The 27,711-nt window shown below is 43.4% G+C and overlaps 1 protein-coding gene across 2 annotated transcripts in view; it reads right to left on the reverse strand.

Annotated features, from left to right (window-relative positions):
* csmd2 (CUB and Sushi multiple domains 2) overlaps window positions 1–26,989 on the reverse strand; it is a 225,303-nt gene extending 198,314 nt beyond the window's left edge. For both annotated transcript variants that reach the window (XM_070983997.1, XM_070983996.1), the window contains exons 1-2: window positions 26,127–26,989; window positions 2,538–2,754 (exon numbers count right to left, since the gene is read on the reverse strand). In XM_070983997.1, coding sequence (XP_070840098.1) covers window positions 2,538–2,754; window positions 26,127–26,301 — 392 coding nt within the window. In that variant the 5' untranslated portion in view covers window positions 26,302–26,989. The remainder of the gene's footprint in view (window positions 1–2,537; window positions 2,755–26,126) is intronic.
* Window positions 26,990–27,711: the final 722 nt, after the last annotated feature.

Consider the following 27,711-nt stretch of genomic DNA (forward strand, 5'->3'; position numbering starts at 1 on the left):
ATTGTTGAGGAGGAAATGAGGGGAGGTAGAGAGAAATTGGAGGAAGAGGAGCAAGACAGATGGAGGGAAAATTACTTTTGACACAAGCGGGAGATGAGAGCAAAGGGAGGGCTGAATTATCAGACGTGCATCTTTGTGTGTGTATGGAAATGTGCTTATGAATGTGTGTGCGCGCTGCAGGTGGCGGTGAGGCTAAACGCACATGCATGTCCTGACAGACTGCTGTTGACTGGTGAGAGCTGCTCCGAGCCTATTCCCAGCCTTTCCAAGCTCACTCGTAGATAAAGCTTGAAGTCTCACTTTTACAAAATGCCTCCTTTGAAAAGAGAGGAACTCTGGTCAAAGACAACACGAGGAGAATCTAAAGGAGATCTGTGTTCTCTCTTCAACGCTCCTTCTGCGCCTCCATCTCTCTCATTTTTTCTGCATTTTTCTCTCTATTCCCCCCCCCCACACACACACACACTTTCCTTCTTTTTCTCAAATTCCTTTTCTCTCCCCTCACTTATTTTTAAAGCGCTTAGGCTGAGAGAGTGGAACGCTTTCCCCCCCATCATCCTGCTGGAGCATCAATATACAACAGAGCCCAGAGGTCCAAACAGGAGAAAGGCTGAGGAGAACAGCGCAACACCAATCCATAATGGATTTTCTTCTCTCTTTCATTTGCTTTCTGCAGGGAAATGCAGCGGAGGCACCACTGGCACAGAATAAGAGGCACAGGGAGGGAAGGGGGCAGAGGAGAGGTGAGAGAGGGAGAGATTTCAACGGGGAGAAACAGAGAGGCCGACAGAGACTCAAGACTGTCAATAACAAAAACCCTTAAGAATATTCCCCTCATCTGTCTCTCGGGGGCTTGCATAACATATGCTTTAAACTATTAGCAAGGCCAGGCTCATAGCAGGTGACAGGAATTAAAAGCAGCTCTGGTGTAGTTTCAACTGATCAGATGCAGAAACTGCCTTCAATTATATGAGCCTGTAAGTGAGGGACTACCAGCAGGCTTGCTAGATATTAGACTGCAAGCAGTAACATCCCCAAATACATGCAAATACAATGCATCGGTGAAAAGCAGCTCTTTGTATAATTGCAGCTAATACAAATACAAAGTCTGGCTCCTTAGATGGTGATTCAGCTGAATAATATTTACAGTATGTCTAAAATCCAGAATGGGTGAAAATGTGTAAACTTAGTGGGCATGAAACTCTGCAAACCAGAGAGCCAATATTTCAGTTTGCGATGTTAGCACAAGGCAGCCCTTTCTGAGGCTGTTAAATTGACGCTTGTACGGGAGGATGAGACTGTTGATTCAGAAATTGTTTGTTTGAGTCTTCACACCCAAGTGAGCTTCATTTCATTTTGCTAGTCGCTCTGAAGCACAAACTGTGCCCAGAATCTCAGTGAATAATGTTGGATGCTGTCACAGTTTCCACAGAGTCTTGTATTAGTCACCAAAGGATCTGCTTCAAATGCCTCTGAACGCATCAGAGGTAACAGTCTTGATCATAGTTTTACCTCTTTTCTACCTTCTGCTCCACTACCTTCATCAATACCCTTAAATCCAAATGACTCCATGAAGGACATTCTCAAGTTTAATACAACTTAGGTCTTAATTGAATGGTTCTCGCCATCTTTTTATTGGTAACAATAACATTGTGCTCACTACAGTTATTGCTGAGATCTGGGAAAACAGGGACACCGCAACAACAAAATCTGATGGTGCAAGAGATGAGTGGTCAGACATGAGTGGTCAGATTGTAAACAAGACATTAGCCAGATTAGCTCCCACTTCGTATGGAGATAAACCCAAAACTGAGCGAACCTGAAATGTCATTGCACGCTCATCTACAGTAAGTATACATTAGGTCAACGGTTAACCACAAAACACAAGTCTGTAACTTGTGGATGTTTGCTCTCCCAAATAATTTTGGATAATTTGTTCAAAACCTCTCCGAACACACTTTTCTATCACAGTACTCCCAGATCTCAGCCCTTTATCCCCCACATTTCCACCAGTGGGACACAAGCACTATGGTGAACTTTCATGGGCTGCTAACACTAGCACTGCTCTTTTTTGGTCTTTGTAATCATTCTCAAAAAGATCAGATAATATAATCCAGACAGAAATCACAGCAGAGTAACTAAAACCTTAAAATACAGTGTCTCCCACCCTTCAGAGCGGTCTGGCTGGGCGACAACATCATGAATACTTGATGTGGTTTATTGCAGGCGTCTAATGATGAAAATAGTTGTTGGGCACAGTGTCATTATTATCGATAGTAATGATTTCTATGTGTATGAATATAGAACCAGTCTTGTAATAAACCACCTTAAAATGATCCACAGTCTTGTGGCACATCGCGCATCCTTTAATTGCTTCTCATTAGCAAATTAGAAATATCCTTCAATGTCAACACATGTCCTGTAATCTTTTAGAACAGTGGGTTTCAGGACAACATTGGGACAATCTGCATAGGCATTCAGGTCAGATAAAACCTTTGACAAAATCATATGCAGGCAAATAATTTAGCTGTCTTTACCGTGTCCGCAGGTTTCCTGGGCTGGGTGGCCCGTCATATACAGACAAGATGTCAAAGTCCTCCTCGAGAGCGAAGCCTTGAAACACCAGCTGTATCCGGTTGTGCTCCGCCGCCACAATCACCCATGTACAGTTGGCATAGTTAGGATAGCCGTATGGGTAGCCAGGGCTCTCTATCGTCCCATTGGGACTGTGTAGTGTGTAACTGCAGTTCTGGGCTGTGAAGAGAGAGGAAAAAGGCAGTTATTAAAAGGGTGTAAGGCATGTTTCAAAAGCTAGCAGAGTGTAGAAAGTTTTCAAAGAGTGTAAAGCTAATTAACAAGAATGGAAATTATACGAATACACACTCTAATGCACACCCCCACAAACACAGAAACGCACACACACAAATGCACACCCACAGTCAAACAGTTTGCACCAAGTGCCGCAACATCCATTATCACCTACAGCGTGCAGCATAAGCCATTAATATGGCAGTGCTAAATGGCTCGCTCTCTCTCGGCTTTCCCCACCTCTACCACCTCCATCGTCACACATTTGTTCACTCACTGGCCCTTTCACCACGTTAGTAATAGGTTCCAACGTTAATACATGACATAGCAGGAGGAGAGAAGATGGGGGGGGGCAGGCAGGGAGAGAAGAGCACACACACACTTGCGCACAGACACAGACACACTTGAGTACTACGTTAATTGCACTCAGCTTGGATTCTTTTCATTGGCAGCCACTTGCACGACTTTCAGCCTTAAATTTTTTCATGTTTGTGTGCCATCTATGAGTAGAGAGCTTGCATTGGATGTGTGAGCTCTGAGTGTGAGCGTTTTGAATCCCCCAGCAAAAACGGCTCGTCTTCGACTGATCTGAGCACAGCTGAGGCTTTTAATCAATGTCAGGGATTTAGCTGTGATTAATTGCTAATGTGGATTGATGTGTGATTGCACATTTTGTGTGTTTTGTGTGTTTTCAGTGTTGATGCGTAAACAAGCGCCTGTATGTGCACATATAAGTTTCCCCCTGTAGATAATAACACACTCATTTGATCCTCATAATAAGGTGGTGCTCTCCTCCAACCAAAAAAGCGGCTAATGTTTTCATCCTCCAGGCAGCTAAACGTAAGCAGTCAGCTGTCACTCTGCCACTGATTGGTGACAAGCAAATAAAACGTGAATACGCTGGACAATCACAAACCATAATTGATTTTCTTTTGCAGATGAACTCCAGCATACGTGGAATGATGGTTACACAAGAGGAACCTACATGTCCTCACGCAGCAACTAGATTAAAATGTCACACAAGAATACATGCTATTTAAACAAATGAGCTGTATTTTCCCCAAACCTGAATCATAATACAGCCTGATTTAAATGTAATTAGGAGAGTATATTCATCTTTAATCTGCACAACCCACATTATTCAGCAATACAAACAATGCAACACTTGCCGAAGATATGATTTTTGTTCTGTTCATTTGTATCCATAATCAAACCTGTGTAAATGCCAGGAATGAATCAATGCATAGGAATGAGCCATACTACCTTATTAAAACAGGGTATTAAAAAACAAGAATGTGCAATAAACACACCGCAGCTTGGAAACATGTAAAAAGGAAGGCTGCTTGGTTAAATCCCTGCAGGGGAATGTGTATCTCTTACTGAATGCTTGTGAAACATACAGATTCTGTGCTACTTTGTGCACGCTCTCCCAAAGCTACAAATCAAAAAAAAAAAAAAAAAGAAAATCACTCTGAAACGTGCCTCACATAAAAAAAAAAACAGCAGGGATTTACCTGTAATAAGGCGCCAAGCATGAAAACTAGACAACAGAAAAGACAAAAATGGGGCGATTTCCATTCCTCTCACTCTTCCTCACAACTATGACAAGAAATAAATAAAAGCAGAGAGAAAAACAAGAAATGACAAAGCATTGCCAGACGAGTGAACCCTGAATTTGTTTAATCGAGCCTGGTGTTTAAGATTTAAGGGGCTGCATGCTGCATCAGGGTGTTTATGAATTCTGAGATCCTGAGATGCTAGCCGACACACACTCAAACAAACAAAACCAATATTAGCTTTTTGTTCAAGGTAGCATAGCAAAACAGTATTTCTTTTCTGTAGCGGAGGGGAAAAGGAGAAATGGTGTCAGGATGTAAAGATGCAGACTGTCTGGATGGCATCAGCAGCAGCAGGAGGCAAATGGCATCTCCAGTCACAGTATATCCATCATACCACCGTTGACTCCCCAGGGCCCCATCTCACTGAAAAACAGGCGGGGGCCTCTCTCAGCCGTCACTTTTCAACGCTTCATACGCGCTTGACCTCTTCCAAAAGATGCTAATGTGTGCGCACTTGAACCCTGGCCACTTGAACACACTTTCATTGGGTATTTTTCCGCTGCTTTGCGAGTGCAGCTCGTTTTTGGTGTGGGGATCTGCAAGTGTTACAATGAAATCTTCGGAAAACTGTGCAGTGAAATGAATAGAATAGTGCAAAATGAGATTAGCAGGAACTAAATATATCCCTAAGTGCTAAAAAACAGCTGAGTGTCACAGTGTGTAGCCCTCATCTTTAACCAGTAACAAGAGACAAGAACAAAGCCAGAGCTATCTCCATCTGATTTTTCATTAAAGCCTTTAAATAGGCGCAGCAAGTGAGCATCCACCCTCCCAATTACCATCATGTCAATACTAATATGCAGGTAAAACCTCCAAATCCACCTCTTCTACCTGATTTTCATATACACAGCCTGGTCAATAATCTCATCATCTCCTTCATTACGAGGCCTCTATCAGACAAATGCCAATCAATGGCCTGATGGCAGAGCTTGATGGGGGTCGGAGTGGACTGTAAACCTCTTGCACATAGCAATGAGTTGTGATGTGAAGGCTGAATTACAGAACAAAACCAGGGAGGTGAAGGCAACTGAATTGTTATTAATTAGTTTCAGGATTGAACTGAATGCTGAATGGCTGAAATGAGTCTGCAACTCTTGAGGCTCAGTAGACAAATCTTTCATGTCAGAAATAAGCATGTGTAAAAGCCCTCCATTAGCAACTGAAATGCAAACACTGGTCTCAGCCACAGCGGCAGGAAGTGTTGAAATCTTCATAAATAAAACCTTAAAACCTACTTGTTCAGCCTGGCTTTTGATTAGCTATGGTCTAGAACAGCGGTCCCCAACCACCGGGCCATGGAGCGGTACCGGTCCGTGGGCCATTTGGTACCAGCCGCACAGAGAGACTGAACAAAAATATTTTATTGATCATCAGAGTTTGAAAGAAGAACCCAGGCCCGGATCCAGACATGGGATCTGACCCGGGACACACACACTCATGATAATAATAATAATGATAATAACAGCTGGGTCGAGTCAGCTTAAATTAAAAGCATGACTCAGTTTTTCAGCAGTTTTTCAGTTTTCCGGGACACGCGTGCGCACGCGCACGCACGCATTATACCGGGCCGCGCCGAGAGACTGTACAAAAACTATTTTATTGATCATCAGAGTCTGAAGGAAGTTTTATTTTAAAAATCAGGTGCATCCGCCTGTGCCTCTGTACACATGTCAAACCGGTCGTCTCGGTCACGTGATACGGTCATCAAAAAAGTAAACCGACAAACTAACAAAACTGAGAAAAAAAAACAAACGTCATCGGAGAACTTCTTTAGAAAGGGGTTACGGCCAAATGACTAGACGGAAGAGGAAGAAGAGCCTACAACTTCCAAGAAAGAGAAAGCTGCATTTAAGAGACAATATCAGCTGTCCTACTCAGGGCCGGAGTGGGACTCATTTTCAGCCGTGTAGTTTCATGCCTCAGACCGGCCCGCTTTAGATCACGACCTATTATTATTAAAATCATGTATACATTTTAAGTCTACAACAGCGCACTGTTATGTAAAGCCTTGTAATTCAGTGTATTTTTCTAAAATATTTCCAATTCAGTGCAAGTAAGGGTTGCTTCACAATGTAGACTTATATCAACATGAGTGCACAACCTCAACATTATTCTTAACAACAAATCCTTTACAACAATATCTGAATCTATATTCTAGAAAGTGGTTTATTGCAACTAATGCTTGCTTGTTCACACACTGTTACAACAGCTCACCTGTTCCTTCCATACTGCCAGGAGCAATCCCCTCATCACTGCTGGCTCCTGGCTCTGTTTCCAACACTAAATCACATTTTAAAAATGGTCATATTTCTCAGCACAAATCTCCCCTTTTTACAAAGCCTTCTGATCAATTCATGTCAGTTTCATTGATGCAGTGCTGAATCATCTAGCATCTCAGGGCACTTTTCATATAGAGCAGGTCTACACTATACTCTTCATTCTATTAATTGTAATAATATTCACTCAATGAGCAATCCTACCTGCCCACTCTGGACCTGTGGGCTCATGGCTGCTGCTTGGTGCTGGATCTTGCTTCTGACTCTGAGGGGCTACAAGACAAAGTTTCCCAGTTATGTGGCGTCGCATCATACTATAATTTAAATAACGTTATGTTATATGGCACAACGCTGCACAATTCATTGACATGATAATTAATTAACTTGAACGGTGGTTTGCAGGCAAAGTTTAACATCTTGCCGTGCCTGTTTCATCGTCCTCATTTGTCGTTCCCAACCGCGAGCTCGTTTTACTGAAAAAGTTGCCAATTTTAGCACATTTGGCTGCGTCTGTTTCCAGAGCTTTCCTCTTTTTAATTCTTGCCTTCTCCGCGCCACCTTTGCTCTTCGTATTTTCCATCTTTCAAACACCACTGACTGGGTGCACGGACGTGTTACGTCAGGGTGCGTCTGCAAAAAAAAAAAAAAAAAATGAAAGAAAAAGAAAAAAGAAAGCGCTGCCAATGGAGGCGAAGGCGGCCCAGGGACAGCGGTAGCAGAATACATGATCAACCCAGTGACATGACTGAACACCGGCTTCACGTGATCCTCACGCACCAAGCCCGCTCTGCGTGGCGACAGGCTAGCAAAAGAGGCAGTGAAGCCTTCTCGTTTATGAGAAACAAGCGCAGGGCTCCCACTAAATACAACAACTACATTTAGGGTAATAGTGAGTTGATTTATGGAGTGGCTTTGATAAATGTCATGTGGTGTTTATGTGAATCATGTGTTTTATGTATTCTACAAAAATGAAATGATTCTACATTTGTCAGTTACTGAATGTGTTGGATGCTGCATTGACTTTAATAAAAGACTAATTTTGTAAGACATTCACTTGTCCAAGTCATTTCTGTGCTTGTAATTTTGTAATTTTCATTCTATATTGTATAGTTCTACAATAATAATCATTTTACAGTAATAAAGTGGACATTTAAAAAAAAAACAGAAGCTTTTGTCAGCTTCTGTGTGAAACTGAAAAAAAGCATTATTTAAATTTATTGATCAGGATTCTTATTTATTTATTTATTTTTAATAAAAACAAAGAATCCTGATCAATAAATCCACCATTGCTATTCTAGTGCATGTGCTCTGTTGTTGTCACGGCAACACTAACTATGAAGGACAGGTAACTTGCTTTGATGTCTTTGATGATTACTTTGATCTCTGTGTGATGTGATTAGCAAGTACATAAATACATTCTCTTTAACCTGTGAAGTAGACCAGTGTGAGTAGAAGTACGTCAAGAAAAAGAAGAGAAAAGAGTGGAAAAGAGTTCCAGAATTTCTTTGGTTTGAAGAAGAAAAACAAGACTTATATAAGTTATACTTAGTAGTGAGCGATGACCTCAGGTAACCAGATGGCTATGACACGAATTTGGATGCAAGGGGCTCGTCCCTACCACTGGATCAGGCACCTGATTTCCAACTTTTTAGGCAAGACAGAAATTGAAGGCCTTTCCAAACAGGTGGAGGAGCTGGAAACTGAGCTCCAAGGAGCAAGGAAACACAATTCCTCTCTGGAGCAGACAATCAGCAAGCTCACCACCACCCTGGAATTAGAGGCCGATAATAACGATAAGCTCTGGGACCAGTATGAGAATCTCAATAAGCAACTGGAATCAGAGACCAATGAAAACAAGATGCTCTGGGACCAGCTTGAGTATTTGACCGAGCAGCTCTTTAACGAGAGGAGCTATATCAACACTTTTGAGGAACAATTAAGACTCAAGGATTCTGAGATGTCCCATACACTCCGCAGGCTAGAGCAGCAACATCAAATGGAAATACAAAGACTTTCAAGGGAAATCAGGCTTCTCTGGGACAAGAATCTGAATCTGAAGGAAGAGCTCTGTAAGGAGAGAGAGTGTAGATTTCACCTCAAAGAAAGAGAAAGAGCCAAGGATTGTGAGATGTCCACTATGACCCTCAAGATCCAGCAACAAGAAGAGGAAATAGAAAGGCATTTGGATGAACTGAGGCGCCAGGAAGAATTGTTGGTGTGTAAGGAGAGAGAAACTCAGGGAGAGATCCAGATGCTCACCGATTCCTACAATAAGCTCCTCTTAAAGTACAATAATCTTGATCGCATATGCAGTGAGATCCACCACAGGTACAACACTGACATCGCCACAGAAAGACAGATCAATGAAAACCTTCAGCAGCAACATCGAGAGGAAATGCAAAGACATTTGGATGAAATCAAGATTCTCTGCGACAAGGATCAGCGTCTGACCGATGAGCTCTCTAAGGAGAGGGAGTGTAGACTTGATCTCGAAGAAAGAGAAAGGGCCAAGGATTGTGAGATGTCCACTATGACCCTCAAGATCCAGCAACAAGAAGAGGAAATAGAAAGGCATTTGGATGAACTGAGGCGCCAGGAAGAATTGTCGGTGTCTAAGGAGAGAGAAACTCAGGGAGACATCCAGATGCTCACCGATTGCTACAATAAACTCCTCTTAAAGTACAATAATCTTGATCACATATGCAACAAGATCGACCACAACACTGACATCACCACAGAAGGACAGATCAATGACAACCTTCAGCAGCAACTTGAAACAAAAATGAATTTTCATGTTGACCAGATGTGTGAGCACAAGGAGCTTGCTCACAGTATGACATGCGAGCACGAAGCCTCCTGCCAGAAAACGGAGCAGGAGACCAAACTCTTGCTGCAAGAGGCCTTTGAGAAGGAGAAATCTCTCTGCAGCGAGACAGAAGACCAGATCTCCAAAGACACTGAGCTCATTACTGAGCTCAAGGGTGAGGAAGAGGCCAGGCAGGCCAGCAAGAGGAGTCCTGTCCCTGCTGTGCTACAGGACCCAGAACCTGCGAAGGAGACTGTAGTCTGTGAGGAGGAGGATGTCAAGTAAGAGAAGAGATCTTTCTGGAATAGAGCTGACAATTTCCTTATTGGTATTAGTATTATTAGTATTGTTATTGTTAGGATTAGGATTATTATCAGGATTATTAGTATTAGTATTATTAGGATTATTACCATTGTTGTTGTTAGGATTAGGATTATTATTAAGATTATTAGTATTGTTGTTATTGAAAATGGATGGATGGATGGATGGATGGATGGATGGATGGATGGATGGATGGATGGATGGATGGATGTATAAATTAATAAATTTACAAAAAATCTAATTATACAATTTCATGGTTCTTCTTTAAATTCAACGACTCATTAAACTCCCAATATACTATCAATACAAACCTGAATGTTAAGGTATTTAAATTCTTTTTGAAACTGTTTACAAAAATTGTAATTAAGTAGCTTGAAGTCAAAATCCCTAATTACACGTATTTTGAGTTGACATTTAAAAACATGTTACTGTTTCAAAGTTGTAGACACCAGAGGAGTAGGTTTTGCATCTGAATAAATGCATTTGATATCATCTGAGTGCATGTGTGAATCAACCAGGAGGAACATGTTTCTCATGTTTAGGTACAATTAAGAGAAGCAAAAAAGCAAAATAAAACCAAAAAAAAACTGACAGAGAATAACTCTAGTGAGCCTGGCAGAGCTCCACTAAATGCTATTTTGAAGTGTGAGCACCTTTGCCAAGTGACCGACTCTTAAATCGATAATGACGCACACAAGACACAAGATAGTGCTTTTAGAGAGGCTGCATTTTTAGCTGCAGCCAGGAACGTTTTTTTTATCCTTGCTGAAAAATACATGGTCAGATTTGAATTGGAGAAAACAGACACATCAAAGTTCACTTGCGAATGCTCGTTTGTGAGCATTAAAAGGGCCAGTATGTAAGCTTTAGAAGGATCTATTGGCAGGAATTGAAGATAATATTCAAGTATGTTTTGTGTAGAGTATAATCACATGAAGATACGGAGCCTTGTGTTTTTGTTACCTTAGAATGAGCCATGTCATGTCTTTCATGTTACCATGTTGCCACAGTAGCCCAGAATGGACAAATCAATCACTGACTCTGAAGAGGGCTTTTTGCATTTTCAGAGTCAGTGATAGTTTCTCCTACATAGGGCTGGGCGATATGGCTGAAAACTCTATTGTGATATAAGTGTTTTATATTGGTCGATATCAATAATTATTGATATTTTTTATGACCTATTTAAAATAAGGACCGGGAGAAAACTACATTCAATTTAAACATTTTTATTTTAAATTTAACCTTCCTCTGATTAGAATCCCCTCAGCTATCAAGGCAGAAAGGAAAGGAAATGTCAACACAACCATGGAAAACACTCAAATAATAAATGTAAAAAAAAAGTGTAAAAATATAAACAGAGAGAAACCTGAGAACTTTTTTTCTGCAGGTTTAGTGCAGGAAGTTCACAAGCTGACTCACCCTCTGGTGAATAAAATGTTTTCAAATATGTGCAGTGTTTTGGAAACATAGCAGAAACTGAGGTAGAGTTGACATCTGTAACATACAAACAAACAAACAAACATGATAGTACAGTAACACTGACTGAACTATAAAACCAGCCTAGACATATTAACAACTTCAGTCACTCTTCTTACTCTAAACATACATGAACTATTCAATTATATTTTTATTGCAAGTGTGTTTAAGAAAAAAAAAAAGTACGTGTAAGAGATGTTTATAACCTGGCTTCTCCTCAGTGCTCAGTGAAGCATGTCTTTAGCTATATGATATGCCGCTGCCTTCGTTACGTCTTCATGCCTTTTAGATGATTTGTCATCAGGCACTGAAGCAGATACCTCTGCATGGTGGTCTGCTGCTCGTGCGGTGGTGCTGCGGTTGGCGGACGTTGGCGAATACGGCTGCGCTCTAAAGAGGTAAGCTAAGGTGGTTAAACAAGTTTGTGGTATTACCGGTCTTGGTGGGGACGAAAGTCTTGCATAAGTTACAGACCACATTGGTCTAACTACGGTCTGACTTATAAAATCCAAAAAACTCCATACCGGCGAGCTGACTTTCCCTGTTCTATCGACGATTTCTTCGCTCGCTGCAGTGCTCACTTTCTATTTCTCACCTCGCTCCTCGTGGAGCAACAAACACGTGACGACACGACGCAACCGAACGTGATAATGTTACATGATTGGCGTGTTAGCGTGTCTCTCTCACTGATTAGCGATTACTCCCTACGTTGCTCAGTTACCTGAGAACGAGTGCCTTTGTTCATGCAACCAACCTCGCTTCGCAACTTCAGTTTTCTTCCGACGAAGAAAAAAAAATATCGAATGCTTTATCGAACGCATTTCATATTGATATTGATGACGTGTCTATCGCGAGACATATCGCTATCGTTTTATCGGCCCAGCCCTACTCCTACACACTTGAAAAGTGAGGGTATTCATCTGGTGGCATTTTGCAACCTCACCACTAGATGCCACTAAATCCTACACACTGGTCCTTTAAGGAGCGGTTTACAACATCATCCAGTTTGATTTTCACAATATGCAGTGATAAGTACCATAAGATGCATGTGCGGCTGAGGTAAGCTGAGGCACTGTAAGTCAACTCTCTGTTCTCTGAAAACCCAGAGCCTTTGATTAAGTAGATCCTACACTTGGGGCTTGGTTGAATTATTTAAGCCTCGCCCAAGATGCATTATGAAATTAGCTGCTGGGAGTTGATGACCTGCTCTGAAGCCCCTCAGTGTAAATCTGCAAGGTAGAGCCCATTCTGGAGTTGACTCCCCCCCCCGACACATCATAAAGATCCCATAAACAGACTGCTGGCCATGCTGTTTTAGCCCAGCTAGCCCAGATCATCCTCTACCAGCGAAGTAGAAGGTCATGTTTTCTCAAGTTGTGTAAGTTATGAATATGGAGTAGCAGCAAATATGCTGGTTCAGCAATTAGAAGAACTGCTAACTTGTTTGTGGTTTGTGTATTTTTTCCCTCAGCATGTCTATGGGAACTATTTGCATTGGCTTGTACTGGAATGTTAACTACGCTTGATATCTGTGGATGTTCAACAGATATGTTGTCGACTGCTTCGTCCACTGTGCCACTGGCAGCGGCCGCTTGGCACTGAGCATCTCCGGCGTTCACGCCGCCAAATGGGTGTACAGGGAGAGGTATGACCTTGCTGGGGCAGCACTCCAGATACTACCTGTGTGTGTGTGATTGTGTTTGTGTGTAGGAGCTATTGTTTGCTTTGCCAGGGCAGTTGTTCAGTAGCGGGCACACAGAGCTGCGGCAGCGCGCTGTGACAGTTTGATGAATCGCTGGTCACTGTGCCGTACTCCGGCAGGACAGCGGACCCTCAGAGCGGAGGAAGGAGACAGAGAGAGACCAAAGGGGAGTGAGAGAGCAAGGGCGAGGGGGGCAGACAGACACGAAGTAGACTGACTGGCTGACTGAATGTATGGACATATGAAAAAAATAGATATGGGAGACATGACGAGGAATAATAGAAGCAAAGGTGAGATGAGAGATGGACTGGGGGATAGAAAATAGCAGCAGAAAGGCAAAGAGGAGGAGGATTGAAGGTGTGTGAGAAAGAACATGTCAGAAGGGCAAAGAGAGGAAGTGCAAGAGCCAATGGGACTAAATGAGTTGGAAAGAGGAGGAAGACTATATTGGGAAGATATTTTTTACCTATTCTCTGCATCTTGTTGCCATTCTGTGCTAAGGTCACAGACAGCCAGAATGTCATTCACAGCGAGAAAGTGCTTAATCTGCACTGTTAGCGAATCCTAGAGGTCTATTTGGAGGGATGCTTTGGCAGTGTGTATATATATGTGTGTATTTTGTTTGTGCGAGCGTGAAGCAAAGTGCACACACATGTCTACGTATGGAGGTATCAGTTGTCTGCACATGTATGAGTGTAATCCCTATACCCTGGGTGAGTATAGTGTCGCATATCTGCATGTCACTCCTCTGCTTAGATGCAATTACACTGTCTAGAGTGACTCTCAATGGGAGGAAATTTCATCTTGGCAAACATAATCCCAACATCACATTCACATAATGCCATAAAGACACAAACAATACTTGTAATACAAAACTGCAAATCTCCTTTCTGGACTCCCATCTCTTTATCCCTCCTCGCTTTGGTCTGGTCCCCTCATCTACAATTTAAATTTGCCTTTGCACAAAAGACAAAGACGCAGAGACCGTCCTGTTCTTGCGGTTAATAATAAAAGTGCCTTACCTCTTATGTTGGACATTTGTCCAACACTTCCTAGTATGGCACAGTGTGTTCAATGACATTGCCGATGCATGCAATGGAAGAAAATGAAGTGATAAACCAATGCAACAGAAACTTATTGTGAAATTATTCCAATTGTTGCCATTACATGTACAGTGTGTCTCGGGAAATTTCAGAAGAATCATGCACAAACAAATTAGAAACATAGGACCAAAAACTACATATTCAAATTTCTTCCCTAATTCTCAAGAGAAACCATAAAGGCTTCATACATGAGGTCTATCAGGGGCTATATCCATACAAAATGAGCATCCCACTGGAGCAAACATGGAATAATTGCCAACCAAATAAGTGTCCCTTGGGATTTATTGAGTAACAGAGCTTTCCACTATCGCATATAACCTATCCCAAGAGTAAACTTCAAACAACCAACTGTTTTGTGTGTGCACGCTTGTGCCAGGAAGTGCCTCCCTGGTGGGAAGATAAACCCTTCCGCCCCATAGATCCTCTCAGCATCACTATTTGTCTCTTGACGTGTCAGCGCATATGCGCGCCTTGACCGCATCATATCCGAATTAACCTCTAGATGGCTGCCATTAAAATGGAAATGGGTGAGCTCAGCGATCCTGCTCCCCTCCATACATTAGGCTAATGTCCAGGCCAGGACGACACCGTCTGCCATTATAGACAAGCCAAATGCAGTGGAAGGCACTTGTAATAGGCTTGCTCCCACTTACCCCCCCAACATGTACGCACACACACACACGGTTTCCACTGGGCTGAATGGTAAATGTTGTTTCCTTATAAGGGCAGAAAATAGAGCTTGCATTTCCATAATGGTGCACATTTGAAGCTTGGAATGACCTCCTGCTGCATGAATGTGTGAAGCAAAACAATGATCTGCTTAAACACACATAGAGAGGACACTCAAGCAAACACATACGTGAATGCATTTGCCAACATCAATTGCAAATTAGGGAACACATACATCCATACCATGCTGACAATGTCAGCTGCGGCATTCATATCTGAGGCCTTCTTTTAACGATCTGTTGACGCCTATGGCAAAACATAGTTACAAACACACATGCACAGACACACAAAAACACATTGTCACAGCAGCATGACTGCAGGGTGAAATGTGTGGAGTGTGAAAACACACAACACCCACGTGTAAAACTGTAGCCAAAGATTAAGGCGTTGAAGAAAGTGGCTGCATGCTAACGTGCAGACGAGGCGTGCATGCAGAAATGCACCCTTGCGTGAGTGCATGCGCACGTTGCTGGCTGTTATCAGGGCTGGCAAAAGAGGCACAATGGAGCATGTGTTCTCTCACACAGAGAGGGAGAGAAGGGGGGAGCCAGGCAGTTCCTTCCAGCTGGGTCATATTTAACCAGCAGTATTATCATGCCAGCCAAAAGGACCTGCAGCCCACCCACCTACCCAAAAAAAAAAAAGCCACGCACACACTCTCACGCGATATCAGCACATCCCTAAAACTACACGCTAAGCTTTCTGCCCAGTTCAAACACTGATTCAACTGAGATGCTATTGCTTCTTCGTCGTCCTATTTTCCTCAATGCCTTCTTTCGTATCGATACATTGAAACAGCCCGGTGGTGAGTTAGCGTCGATGTGAACAACACAGCTTCTCAGCAACCCACGCACCAAGGCTTCAAGGTGATCAATAGAAAACAGCCCATTCGGAGCCGAAAGCATGTTATGGTTGATGTTCTTCCCTTTCAGAAAGACCCCTGTCTTTGTGGGGGAGTTAATTCAGCACTGATACAAATGGGCCTCCCACACAAAACACACTGAGGCTAGATGCCTGGAGAAATGCGTGTGTGTGTTTGTCAGTGTGTTTTCGTGTTTGAGTGTGCGCATGCATTTGTTTCCGTGAAAGAGATATAGCACTTGAACGCAGCCTTGCTTATAGCCCTCATGCTGCCCCTTTCTCTTTTGCTGCCCTGGGCTGCGTTCCAATACCCCTACTACCAATCTATTTAGTGTGTCAGAAAAAGATTTAGTATGTCCTAATACCTATATGTCAAATGCAGCACGGCAGAAGCACCAGGATAGCCTACTGTATCTGGTCGCATTTTGCACTATGCGAGCCAGCATGCTTTCCTGACGCACAATCCTCTGCTCATCTGTTGAGAGAGCGCAGACGCATGACAACTCGATGACAGATGACAGCACATTCAAGTCTAAGAACCACAAATTTTGTAATTTCTGTGTATAAACAGATTCCATTTCGTACTCCAGACTGTGACGGATGCACATGAGCCAGAGGGTCAAAGTTCAAGGCACAATGTTATGATGAAGGATTATGGCCTTTTTTGTATACATACTGCATGCAACAATGCATACTTTGTAAGGGCAGCTGCAGCGCTTACTGAAATCAAAAGAAAAAGTATGCGATTTGGAACGCAGCTCTGGTTTCCCCTCACCTGGAAACACTGTCCCTATTCAGCAAACTACAAGAGAGGCCCATGCTCAGCTGGTCAGGTTAGTGAGACTGTGGGGGAGGCAAGTCACTAACAGATATGTTTGGAGTTCTTTTTTAGTTTTGGAATAATTTTAAGCTATTTTATGGCATAAAATACAGTCGCATGAGAGATGAAAGATATTGGATCGATTTTGAAGTTTCTAGTTGCCAGTCTTTTTTGTGGTTTTAAAATAACCTTCGTGCGCATCTGCTTAGACAGAGTGCTTGAGAACATTGCGTCTGACATGAGTTGGCATTGGGAAAATGATAAACTGACAAAAACACCTGCAAGTCATTCACTGAATGCATCTGGTTTCAAGCAACACTGTCCCCATTCATTTTGTTGAACCTGCCACTGCTGAGATTTTCCTTCATGTAACTTTATTTTCTTTTGTATGGAATAGTTATCTTGTCTTTAGAATTTGGGCATTTGTTCTAACTTCTTGCTTCCCTTGGTTTTTTATTATATATTAGCAGATGGGCAGTTTTTAGATGGTTGTTAGCTTTAATTTAGCCATTTTTGGTGGTTCTTTTAGTCAAAAGTCAAGGTTTTCTTAACCCTTTTTCAAAAAAGGGCTTTGCTTGTAGATCCCACAGAGTGCCTGATGAATGAGTGTGGCCTTCCTCGCCCTGCATGGTGGTGGTAATTGCATATTCTCTTCCCTTTGGTTTGTGTTTCGCTTGGTCGTACACAATTGTAGGTTGGGTTCTGGCATCCCCCCTTTGCTGGCCCAACGCCACGAGGTCCATCTGTGTCTTAGAAACTTTTTTGTTGTTTTGTTTTTTGTGGAAATGTACAGATAAGTTGTGCCCTCTGTGGGAGGTTAGGGCAGATGTCCATAGGCGAATGGTTGGCCTAACCAAACTGTGACTGAAACTAAAAATATAGCCAAATAGCTGCCATGTGAATATTCTCACACAGGTGCATTTAATTAATTTAATTTAATTAATCTTATTAAAGTATTGTTTTTTGTTTTTTTAATCTTGTTTCAGTCTTGTGCCAATAAATCCATCATCCACTGAAATCCACACCTGTCTTTATTTACCCATGTCCCTGGGTTCTCTAACTTCTCAGCTTGGTTGCATATTGATGACTAAAAGATGGGGTTAAAAAAATAAACCAGAGGAGAGAAAGAAGTGCAGTTCAAAGAGTCTCATTCACTGCTGTCACAGAAGCTGTATGTTGTTCCCATGACAACAAGAAAACAGGAGAACACATGAAGACAAATCCCTTTCGTCAATTATTTATTATTGTTTGAGTCCGCCTTAACACTTCATCTCGCACATGCCCACACACACACACACACGCACATACAGTACAGCCAAATGCACACACTCTCAGATTGTGCATACAGCACATGGCACAAATGATTTCACTTCTCTCTTCCAGTCTCCCTTGTACTTATGGGGAGAAAAAAGCACAACTATGTGTGACATTAATGTGCGAAACAGTGAAAGTCAATTATCACCTCATTTTCATTCTCTTCACGTGACAGCTGGGCTCTTTGAGTTATGTTAGACTGAACCTACGCTGAAGAGCCAATCTCGCTTACATCCTGCCGCGTATTTGCACTCAAACTGCACCAGAAATCAGCGAAACCTACACTTTCTGGACCGATCAATAGCAGCAACAGGACGTGGTGTAATGCAATTATGGATGCGTTAAATGCATGAGACGGATAATCGTGTTGATCTATGTGTGTTAGTCAGTGGGCATTCATGAACATTTGATCCCCTCTGAGGATTGGATATTAAACCCAAGAGGAAGAACTGATCCAAAGGTCAGGTCATGACTGTCCCAGCAGGACTATTTCATCCATCACTGAGAGATGAATGAGCTGCGGCTGATCAATCAGCCTCACTTCAGCCTACTGTAGTACACTTTTACCTTTCAGCTCAGGTCCTCGCTGACCCTTGACCACAATCATAATTAATTGGGCTGCATGCATCACTCAAATGGATGAGAATTTATTCGAAATGAAAGAAGATATTGCCTTTGCACGCTGCATTTCCGCACTGCTGACAGAATTAAGTCAAGTCAGTGTTATTTATATAGCCCAATTTCAAAAATGTGCCTCAAGGGGATTTACAATCTCAACAGCAGATGACACCCTCTATCCTTAGACCCTCAATTTGGATAAGGAAGATCTGGAAAAAAAAATGGAAGAAACCTCAGGAAAGATCCCTCTCTGAGAGCGGACAGACTAAATTATAGATTCGATCTGAATTGGCAATGTATGTGTAAATTAAAGCCAAAAGCTAACAATCTTAAATCATTGTCTTATGTACTTCAGGCACAAGGTTGCGTCGTATTTGAACAAAAATTCAGACAAAGTTAAGTAATAATGATAATAAACATTTGCCTTTGTGTTCCTGAATATCATTAATAAAGTAGCAAGATTTCTTAAATTTAGCCCAAATATAAGGTAACTGATTTCTGATATTTAGCAGTGTCTTGCTGGGTTTGCCATTTTCATCTGGCCTTTCCATAACACTGTATCTATTGGCTGCTTGACACATAATCCTGTCCATTTCTGTGGTAAAGATGTAAGGAGACACTTTCCGCTCATTTCCATTCATTAGGAATTTATTTTCCCTGCGGCAGCAAAACACGTAACATGAGCCAGCGGACAACTGCTGTAACTTTAGGTTCAACTGGTCTAGACATCAGACGCTTTCAGGGTGATTAACTCTAATAACACACCGTTTAGACTGACTTTAGATAGAAGCTTGCAAGCCCGGCAACATTATGGCTACAAATAAACTCTGGATTAGTGACAAATCAGGGGAAATACGCTTATTAACTCTCTTGTCGAGAGTTAGTTGAGATAAGGTGTTTAGATTCAAGGAGGTTACTGCTCCTGCCTCAAAGATAGTCCGAGGCTAAATGACCAAAAAAAACAAAACTTGTGCTTTTTACTGTTGTTGTTTTTTTAATGGAATAAACTAATTAACATGCAGTTAACATTAACATGTTAATGATATTTAGATGTGCTGTGAGATGGATTTTTTCCCGTCCGACAGAGTCAGGCTAACCACTTCCCCTTGTCTCCAGTCTTTATGCTAAGATTACCAGCTGCTAGCTGTAGCTTTATATTTAGTACACAGAGCTATAAAGATAGAAATAAGTAATTCAGTAAATATGTTGTAAGATACTAAACTCATAATGGACCTCACATGTGTAGGAATGCAAGACAAACACTGACTCTCTCCATGTGATGACTCTGCCTTCTTCCCAGAAAAAGACCACTGACAGATTGCCCATACGTTGAATAGAGAGAGAAGCAATACAGGAAAGGAAAAAAGACAAGGACAAGGACAAGATACCTCCTGCCCAGGATCTAATCTTCAATCTGCGGGATCACTGATATCTGATAAGAACAGTGTAAATCAGGAAGCTAAAGAAACCCCTGCCTGAGCTTTGTGTCTATACAAGACAGACAGGGCATCTACTTCTGTCTCTCACTTTGTGGGGATTTACTGTAGCTGAAGCAAATTCCCATGTCTGATAATAACTGGAAGACAAAAATTGGAATCAAGATTGAGACTTTTCTGTTATAGCTTTGCTCCCACACATGGCTCAGAGAGCCCATGTGCGGTCTGGGTTTTGTATTTATTTATTTATTTTCACCTGTAGTTATCCAGGGAAGAATGACTGAGCGTATCATGTACATATGTCCTCCTCTTGACATGTCTTGCCTTGCAGCAGTTGGGCTGTTACAGTAGTTGCACATATTCACATCTGTGAGCAGCCTAGTGCAAACAAGCTGTTCCACTGTCTTCTACAGGGGAAATGTGGGTCAGAAAAGATAAATGAGGACCACTTTCTTCTCAGGATTCATTGTTAACACGTCCTTGAGCAAGGCACTTTGGCATAACCTCTCCATCCACCATCCAGTGTCTTTAATGGGCCTGAGTTGCTAAGATGCTAACAGCGGAAGACTGTAGTTGAACAGAAAAGCTCACAGGAATATGTTATGAATGTGAAGCATACGCACTGGCAGAACAGAGCAGGAGTGCTAGATTTATATTCCCCAGATAAGCAAAGCAGCCAAAAAATGCATTTATTAATTTAACATCGTGCTCAGGGACATATCGAGAGTCATATTTGAAGGAAATGAATATTTCTCATTTGTTTTCTGCCAGGTTTTACTCTGCTTGTGTCAGATTTGAACTACTGACTTTACAACCAGAGCCTGCAGATATAAACATGTAAATGCTTTGGCTTGAATGTGTATAATGTGTAATGAAGGCAAAGTGTTTTACTGTGGCAATGCCATTGAACTCTAATACCATTTTATGTGTTTAATAGATGGAATAGCAGAGGAAGCAATTGAATTGTACAGAAATTAATTGAATGTCCCTCGTGATCTAATTGAGTGTCACTTTAACCAAGATATTCTGCAAAGTGCATCTGGATATAAGTTCATAAGGTCTAATAGTCCAGTTTCTCTCTCTCTCTCTCTCTCTCTCTCTCTCTCTCTCTCTCTCTCTCTCTCTCTCTCTCTCGCTCTGTGTGTGTGTGTGTGTGTGTGTGTGTGTGTGTGTGTGTGTGTGTGTGTGTGTGTGTGTGCATGTACGCAAAAGTCATTGAAGCTGTGTGCACTGGTGATAAATGGCTGCATGAATGCATTTAGGAATTTGTTTTTTTAATGGGCTGTGTGTGTGTGTGTGTGTGTGTGTGTGTGTGTGTGTGTGTGTGTGTGTGTGTGTTTCACAGGGGGGAGTCTGCAAGTGTGCATGACTTAGTGAGAGTGTGTGTGTGTGTGTGTGTGTGTGTGTGAGTCAGAGTGGCTGTGATCAGTGTGATGAAGCACAGTGACGGAGCTCTGGCCATCTGGAGACAGATGACAGTGTGAATCACCAGAGAGGAAGATGGGGGAAGAAAAAGGGAGGTGGTGCGACGTATGGAGGGAGGATGGGAGGCGAAGGTACAAGTGGGGGAGACACAGAGAGAGGAGTAGGATGACACATCGGCAGGCGGTTGGGGAAGTGACGGCGCTCATGACGACGATGCATTTGCATGATCTGAAAGCGGCGCACGTGCACATGCGCCCACACACGCATGGACATGGATACACACACACACACACACACACACACACACACACACACACACACACACACACACACACACACACACACACACACACACACACACTGTCTGTCCTGTGGCCTTTTTTGAGCTAGCTAATGACCTGCTTGTCAACACTTTAGTCTAATCATCCTAGAGTGAATGGGGGTGGCAGCTCACAGACTCATCCAAACACACACACACGTGCCCGTGAGCTTACTTACACGCTGTTGGTTGTTGAAATAGGAGTCTGCTTGATGCCTGATAAGAAAATGAGCCCTCCAAATACATCATTTACTGAAGAGAGGAAAATCAGTCAAAAGGCCCAGAAACACAGGGCTCAGATTATCTCACAGCTGGTATAAGCTTATCACCCCTCTACTCTAAGTTGTCTCTCGTCTCTACCTCTTATTTCCCCTCACAGTAGATCCTGTCCTGCTGTTTTCTTACATCCCTGCACCACCTCTTTACCACCGTTCCCTCTCCCATTTCAAGGCCCTTTCTCCCTTGCTCAGGTTGGAGAAAGTAACACTATCGCAGTCCACATCTGCTTTGCATTTCAGACATTCCCCTGTTTTGAGTAAATAGATAATGTCATCTGTTTCTCGGCTCCCTCTCCATCCTTTATTGCTCAATGGTGAATGTGGAGAGCAGATGGGAGATAGGACGCAACAGAGCGTGCAGGTAGTGGTGGATCTGAGATTGAGAGTAGCAGGCAGACAGGTGGGAGAGACGTGAGAAACAAAAGGGAAGCGCGAAGCCCTTATGCTCATCATGAAAACAAATCGGAAATATAACTCGCATGGGACTTGTGTTTGCCAAGTTGGGAGGACTTGCAGGGAGTGGATGCTACACTTTGATCCATGTGATCAAGTCTGTTCATGAGAGCAGTAAGTCAACTCTAGTTTAGCTTCCATATATCTTAGCCAACATGTATCAGATATGTAACACAGTGCCTCCATAATGGTGGTTCATGATGTGGGGTTTGGGATCCACACACCTTCCTGACTTGCCAGCAAAAGTGAGGAAAGTACCTATGAGAAACTACATATTTATTAACATATTTTGTCAATGAATCTCTTGGTGGATAAAACACCAGACACCTGTCAACTCACATGAAACAAAGAAGAGCAGAACATAGAATGTTAAACTAATTCATGTTTATTATGTGTGCTTTAAAAATGGCTCTCAAAATAGTTTCATTCAATGATTAATTTTAGCTCTACATGCTATGACAATGAAACACGATATGAGTATGACTGTTCGTTGTCAGAATTGCCATGAATGGAGAACAATCGCAAAATTCCTTGTCATATGATCTTGTTAAACGGGGTCTGAAGTCTGTGTCGAACTGAGGGTTCAATGCCATGAAAACATTGGAGAAATCCCAAGTCAAGGAGCCAGCTCGCCCTCCACTGAGGAGCAGCTGTTGCTGAGGCAGTTGGCTGGAGGAGCTGTCCGTGGAGCTGGAGACAGCTTCAGCTGAGCGGCAAATTCAGCTGCGCCCTTCGCTGTCCAGGGTGCTGAAAACGGCCATCTCTGGACTAAAAGTGGAAGAGAAAGTCTATTCAAACTACTGTATTCCACTCTCGTCCTATCGAACAGCTTAGACATTAGATAATTCATTACTAAATCATCAACAGCAGTCTTTCCAAAGAGGTGTTCCCAATTAAAATCGCATCAATTAGAGGTCTGCGGCCTCTCTGTGTGCACGACGGTCTTTAAAATGAAAATGTTCAAGTTTGAATTTGTCATTTCTGATTTGCTGAACTTCAAAAACGACTTTATACCAAGCTTTTTCCTCCTTGCGTTAAACACGCACGCACGCCCACGCGCGCCCGTGCCCCCGTTTGACTTCTGCGCGCGTCAGACGCGCACGGACGCACGCTCTCGCCCCGTCTCTTTCTTCGGGAGCCTCATGACTGCGCGAATAGAAGCAAATGTCATGAAGTAAAAAAGATAAAAAGGAAAGGGGCATCAAGCCCTCCAGTCCTCATAACATTACTGCAAGTTGCATCATGAGCGCAACGCGGTGCCTTCATGTAATGGAGAGCGCTGGTTGAGAGCAGAGGACGACGGAGCGTGATCTTGCGTGTAAAATGGACATGCTGAGCGACTGTCTCATGCGCCGCTGACGACTGATCTAATACCGGTCGAGCTGGAGTGGAGAGCCGAAAAACGCACCAGATAGACGAGACGCGTCATCCTCAATCTGCCTCTGCCTGCCTCCCTTCCGTCCTTTTGCATCCTCTCCTCTCTACGTTCAAATGAATAGAGGTTGATTACCGCTTATTGAGCAGCCAGTCCACCGGGACCGCTGGTTTTGATCCCATGGAGAGGGCGCACTGCTCACTTCAATAGCTCTTTGTCAAAAAACCTTTCACACGTCTCTATCTTTGTCAGCATGGCCCATGGGGACGATAACATGATTACGAGGCAGGCTGGAACTTGTTTAAAGTGAGACGGGTAGACAAGCGAAGGCAGGATTAAAGCGGTATAATACACCTGAGACATGTCTATGATGCTTATCAAACATGGCCTGGAAATGAACACTCTCATTTGGCCAGTATGCAACAACACGCATGCACCAGGCTCTGTTGGTCATTAATAGGCACGTCTTGCTTTGGTTTGATAAAGTATGCATGCAGAGAAACGCCACGAACCCCGGGTCCTCTCTCCCCTCTGCGCTCCGCCTCTCAGCATAGTGTGAGGCTCTGGTGCCGCTCAATGGGAGGATGGGGCAATTGCTGGTGGCTGCAGCACCGAGGGACGCGCCAGACCACCTCAACGCCCGCATGAGGTATTCAAACATATTTATTGACACCGCTTAAAGTAAACGCTGTTACGGGGAGGCAGATAAATAGTCTGGCTTGCCCTGCTCTTCGTAAATATGTGCAATAAGTTAAAGTCGCTTTACTGGCTCAAAAAAGTAGACTCGATCGGCAAGAGAGTGGGCAATAAAAAGCTCCCTGGACGCAAATAAAACAAGAAGCCTCCTACGAATATAGCCGCAATGAGATTTACTCCAGAGGCAAGTGGAGAGAGATTTGTCAGTATCATAAGGACTGAGCTGAACGTGATAAACCCGCACGTCACCAAAACCAGCTGGGTGGTTCATGACACAAGTTTGATCAAACAGTGGGAGATATTTGGTGGGAGACATGAAGCGGGGGACGTTTCTGTGAAACAGTAAGGCTCAGGCCGCACTCACACAGTATGAGACAACACGGCCTACTGTGCTTTGGTGATGTTGAAAATGTGCCCAGTTTCCACTCACTCGTGGATTATGTGCCGTCCAACCAAAGGTATGAGTGGGCGAACACAGAGCCATGACTCATTGTCAAATTCATATTGTGGCCGTGGCAGTATTCTTGGCTTTTGCTAAAAATAGTGCCCATTCTGTGGTGTGGAGCCAAGACAGTGATAAAACGGCTGGCTTTCTTTGCCAAAGGACCTGCTCTGGATGGCAAAAATCATTGCGGCTCTTCCCCGAAAAGCCTGGCCTCTACGTAACGCCACAAGCTTTCCGTGATGAATGTCCACGACTAGGAAAAAAAAAAATAAAAACAAGCCAAAAATCATGGATCAGTAACCTAGTCTGTCCTTTCAGAAAACACATTAGGTTGCGAAGACGTCAAAGTAAATGAATAGTAATGATAATCTGTTGAATGTCCAGCTCCGGTTGAAAAATTTCCATTTGCAATTAATCAAGGACAGAAAATCCAGAGTCGTTTAATTAGCACCCCCCCCCCCCCCCCCCCAAAAAAAAACAAAACACAGACACACACAATGAGAGAGAGAGAGAGAGAGAGAGAGAGAGAGAGAGAGAGAGGGGGGGGGGGGGGGGGCAACCTGTACACAAAACGATGTTCATTGATGCTTATTTGGGCATGTGGGAAACTGACAGGGAACAGTCAGAGAGAAGAGCATCCTCCTCCACACACACACACACACACACACACACACACACACACACACACACACACACACACACACACACACACACACACACACACACACACACACACACACACCCTTCTGGACTCTGAACAGCATCATAATCAGCCGCCTGCTTGACCACCTCAACTGATTTCCTCACGCCAGCAGCGCGTGCCGCACACAGCCTCGTGTTCATCCCCGAGAGCTCTTTTGTGGGAAGCAACAGTCACACAAGGTGTTTATTTAAGCCAACCCTACAGCTCATTCAATCCACCCATCTCCTCAAACGAAGCACCAAACGCAAGCCTTTCACGAAACAACGCATGAACGGAGTCAAGGATGGACACAAGCTCAGCTGCCGTTCCTGAGGACCCGCTGTCACCGGAACAGCCACCCAACCAGTCACCTCTCCTCTATTAATAACTTTGGGTGCGAGAACAGCGACATCGCAGCGAGGCTGATCCTAAATGCGCCTTTAGGATGAGTGCGTGTTGCTGGTGCTGATTTGCATTCAGTCAGGGATCGGGGAGGGTGGGCGGTGGAGTGGGGGTAAGCCTGCTGCATTTTGCACGTCTTCAGCTGTACAGATGGGGACTTACCCTTTACTGAGGCGGCCAGTAGCCCCATATATAAGAACAGCACCCGGCTCCAGTGGTGCGCCTGCACTCCCGCCTTCATTAGAGCAAAAATCCGTATTCCGTCCCCTTTCCTGCATGCGCATTCCGGTCTCCTCGCAAGTCCCGTTGCTCCGTCCCGGTTTGAAGCGGCGGTCATGGCAGGGCTGTTTCTCAGGTCTGGCAGGCACGATAGTTCTCAGTTGGTCAAAAAAGGGAGATTCACTCGGTGTCGGCGCTGAGAAAAATCCCAATGCATGGAGGAGGCTCGGATCTCGCAGCTGGACTGAACCATGTCATGCGGGCACCGAGGGGTTCAGAGTCTCTGTCTGAGAAGATAGATTTCACACCTAAAGGGGGAGAAAAGGAGGGAAGGCAAACCAAGGGGGAGACGTGATTCAAGTGGTTACTGATCTACCCCCCACGCGTAAAAAATCACGAAAATCCCTCGTCCGCTCCACATATGCAGTAGATATTACCAGACACACGCCAAAAACCCAAAACACAGGAGATCCCTCCTTCAGTTTGTCCAGCAGCACTTATTTGTCCTTCTCTTCAATTTATCTCCCTTTGATAACAACATCTGCGGTGCCGATAATCCACGTTTAAACTCGTCATTGGACCGAGATTCAATTGAACGAGCGACGGATGATGGAGAGCCACAGAGGTTATCCGGATCCAAGAAAAAAAAAAATCGCCTCGTTTTAGAAGTTCTCGACCAACGGCGGAGTGCAGTGATCTCACTGTACAGAGAGAGATATGCGGTATGTGTGTATGTATGTATCCCCAGTATCGCAGCGCTTGGCCACAGCTTCCTCTCGGGTCTGAGCGACGCCAAGATTCAGACTGCAGACCTGCTCCTTCTCTGCGCGTCTCTCTCCCTCCCTCTCTCTCTCCCTCTCCCTCTCTCACCCTCCCTCTCTCTCCCACTCTCAGTATCCTCTCCAGTCACATCATATGCCTGCAGTTACATCTAACTTACTCAATTCAGTATAGTGATCAACTCATTAGGTGAGTTACAGTAAAATCTCAATAACGGACTTTTTAAGCTACTTACTTCTTTACTTATTTCTCTATTAAACCGATATCCCGCAACAATAACAACGACAATACAAAAAAATAAAAATAATAAAAAATAATAATAATAATATGAAGCATCAGATCCACCTTGTTCCAGTTTGTTATGGTAAGATTTAGGGGCCCACAACGAGGCCATTGTCTCCATCCATTAAGACCAATCATCGGATGGCCCGGCAGTTTAACATAGATGTCCACTTCCTGCTCACTAAACGTGAAATTGATGCTTAACAGGCCGGAACCCCTTGCCAGTAAATTTGAATGTCATTTCCACTTTTGCATATGACCGGCATAATTAGTTTTCCGCAATGCGCCGCGCGCGGAGACAATCGTGGTAATGAAATGCGCGTTGGCCTTCAACCCCTCATATATGACGGAGATCATAAATCAAAGTCGCTAAACTGAACTTCGCCAACGCTGCTGCGGAAGGGAGAGTCCGTTTTTCTGGAGATATATGAATGATTTACACTAGTCAGTTATTAAGTTTTAAGTC

Source organism: Chaetodon trifascialis, chromosome 17 (genome assembly GCF_039877785.1).
Source record: "Chaetodon trifascialis isolate fChaTrf1 chromosome 17, fChaTrf1.hap1, whole genome shotgun sequence".
Classification (NCBI taxonomy): Eukaryota; Metazoa; Chordata; class Actinopteri; order Chaetodontiformes; family Chaetodontidae; genus Chaetodon; species Chaetodon trifascialis.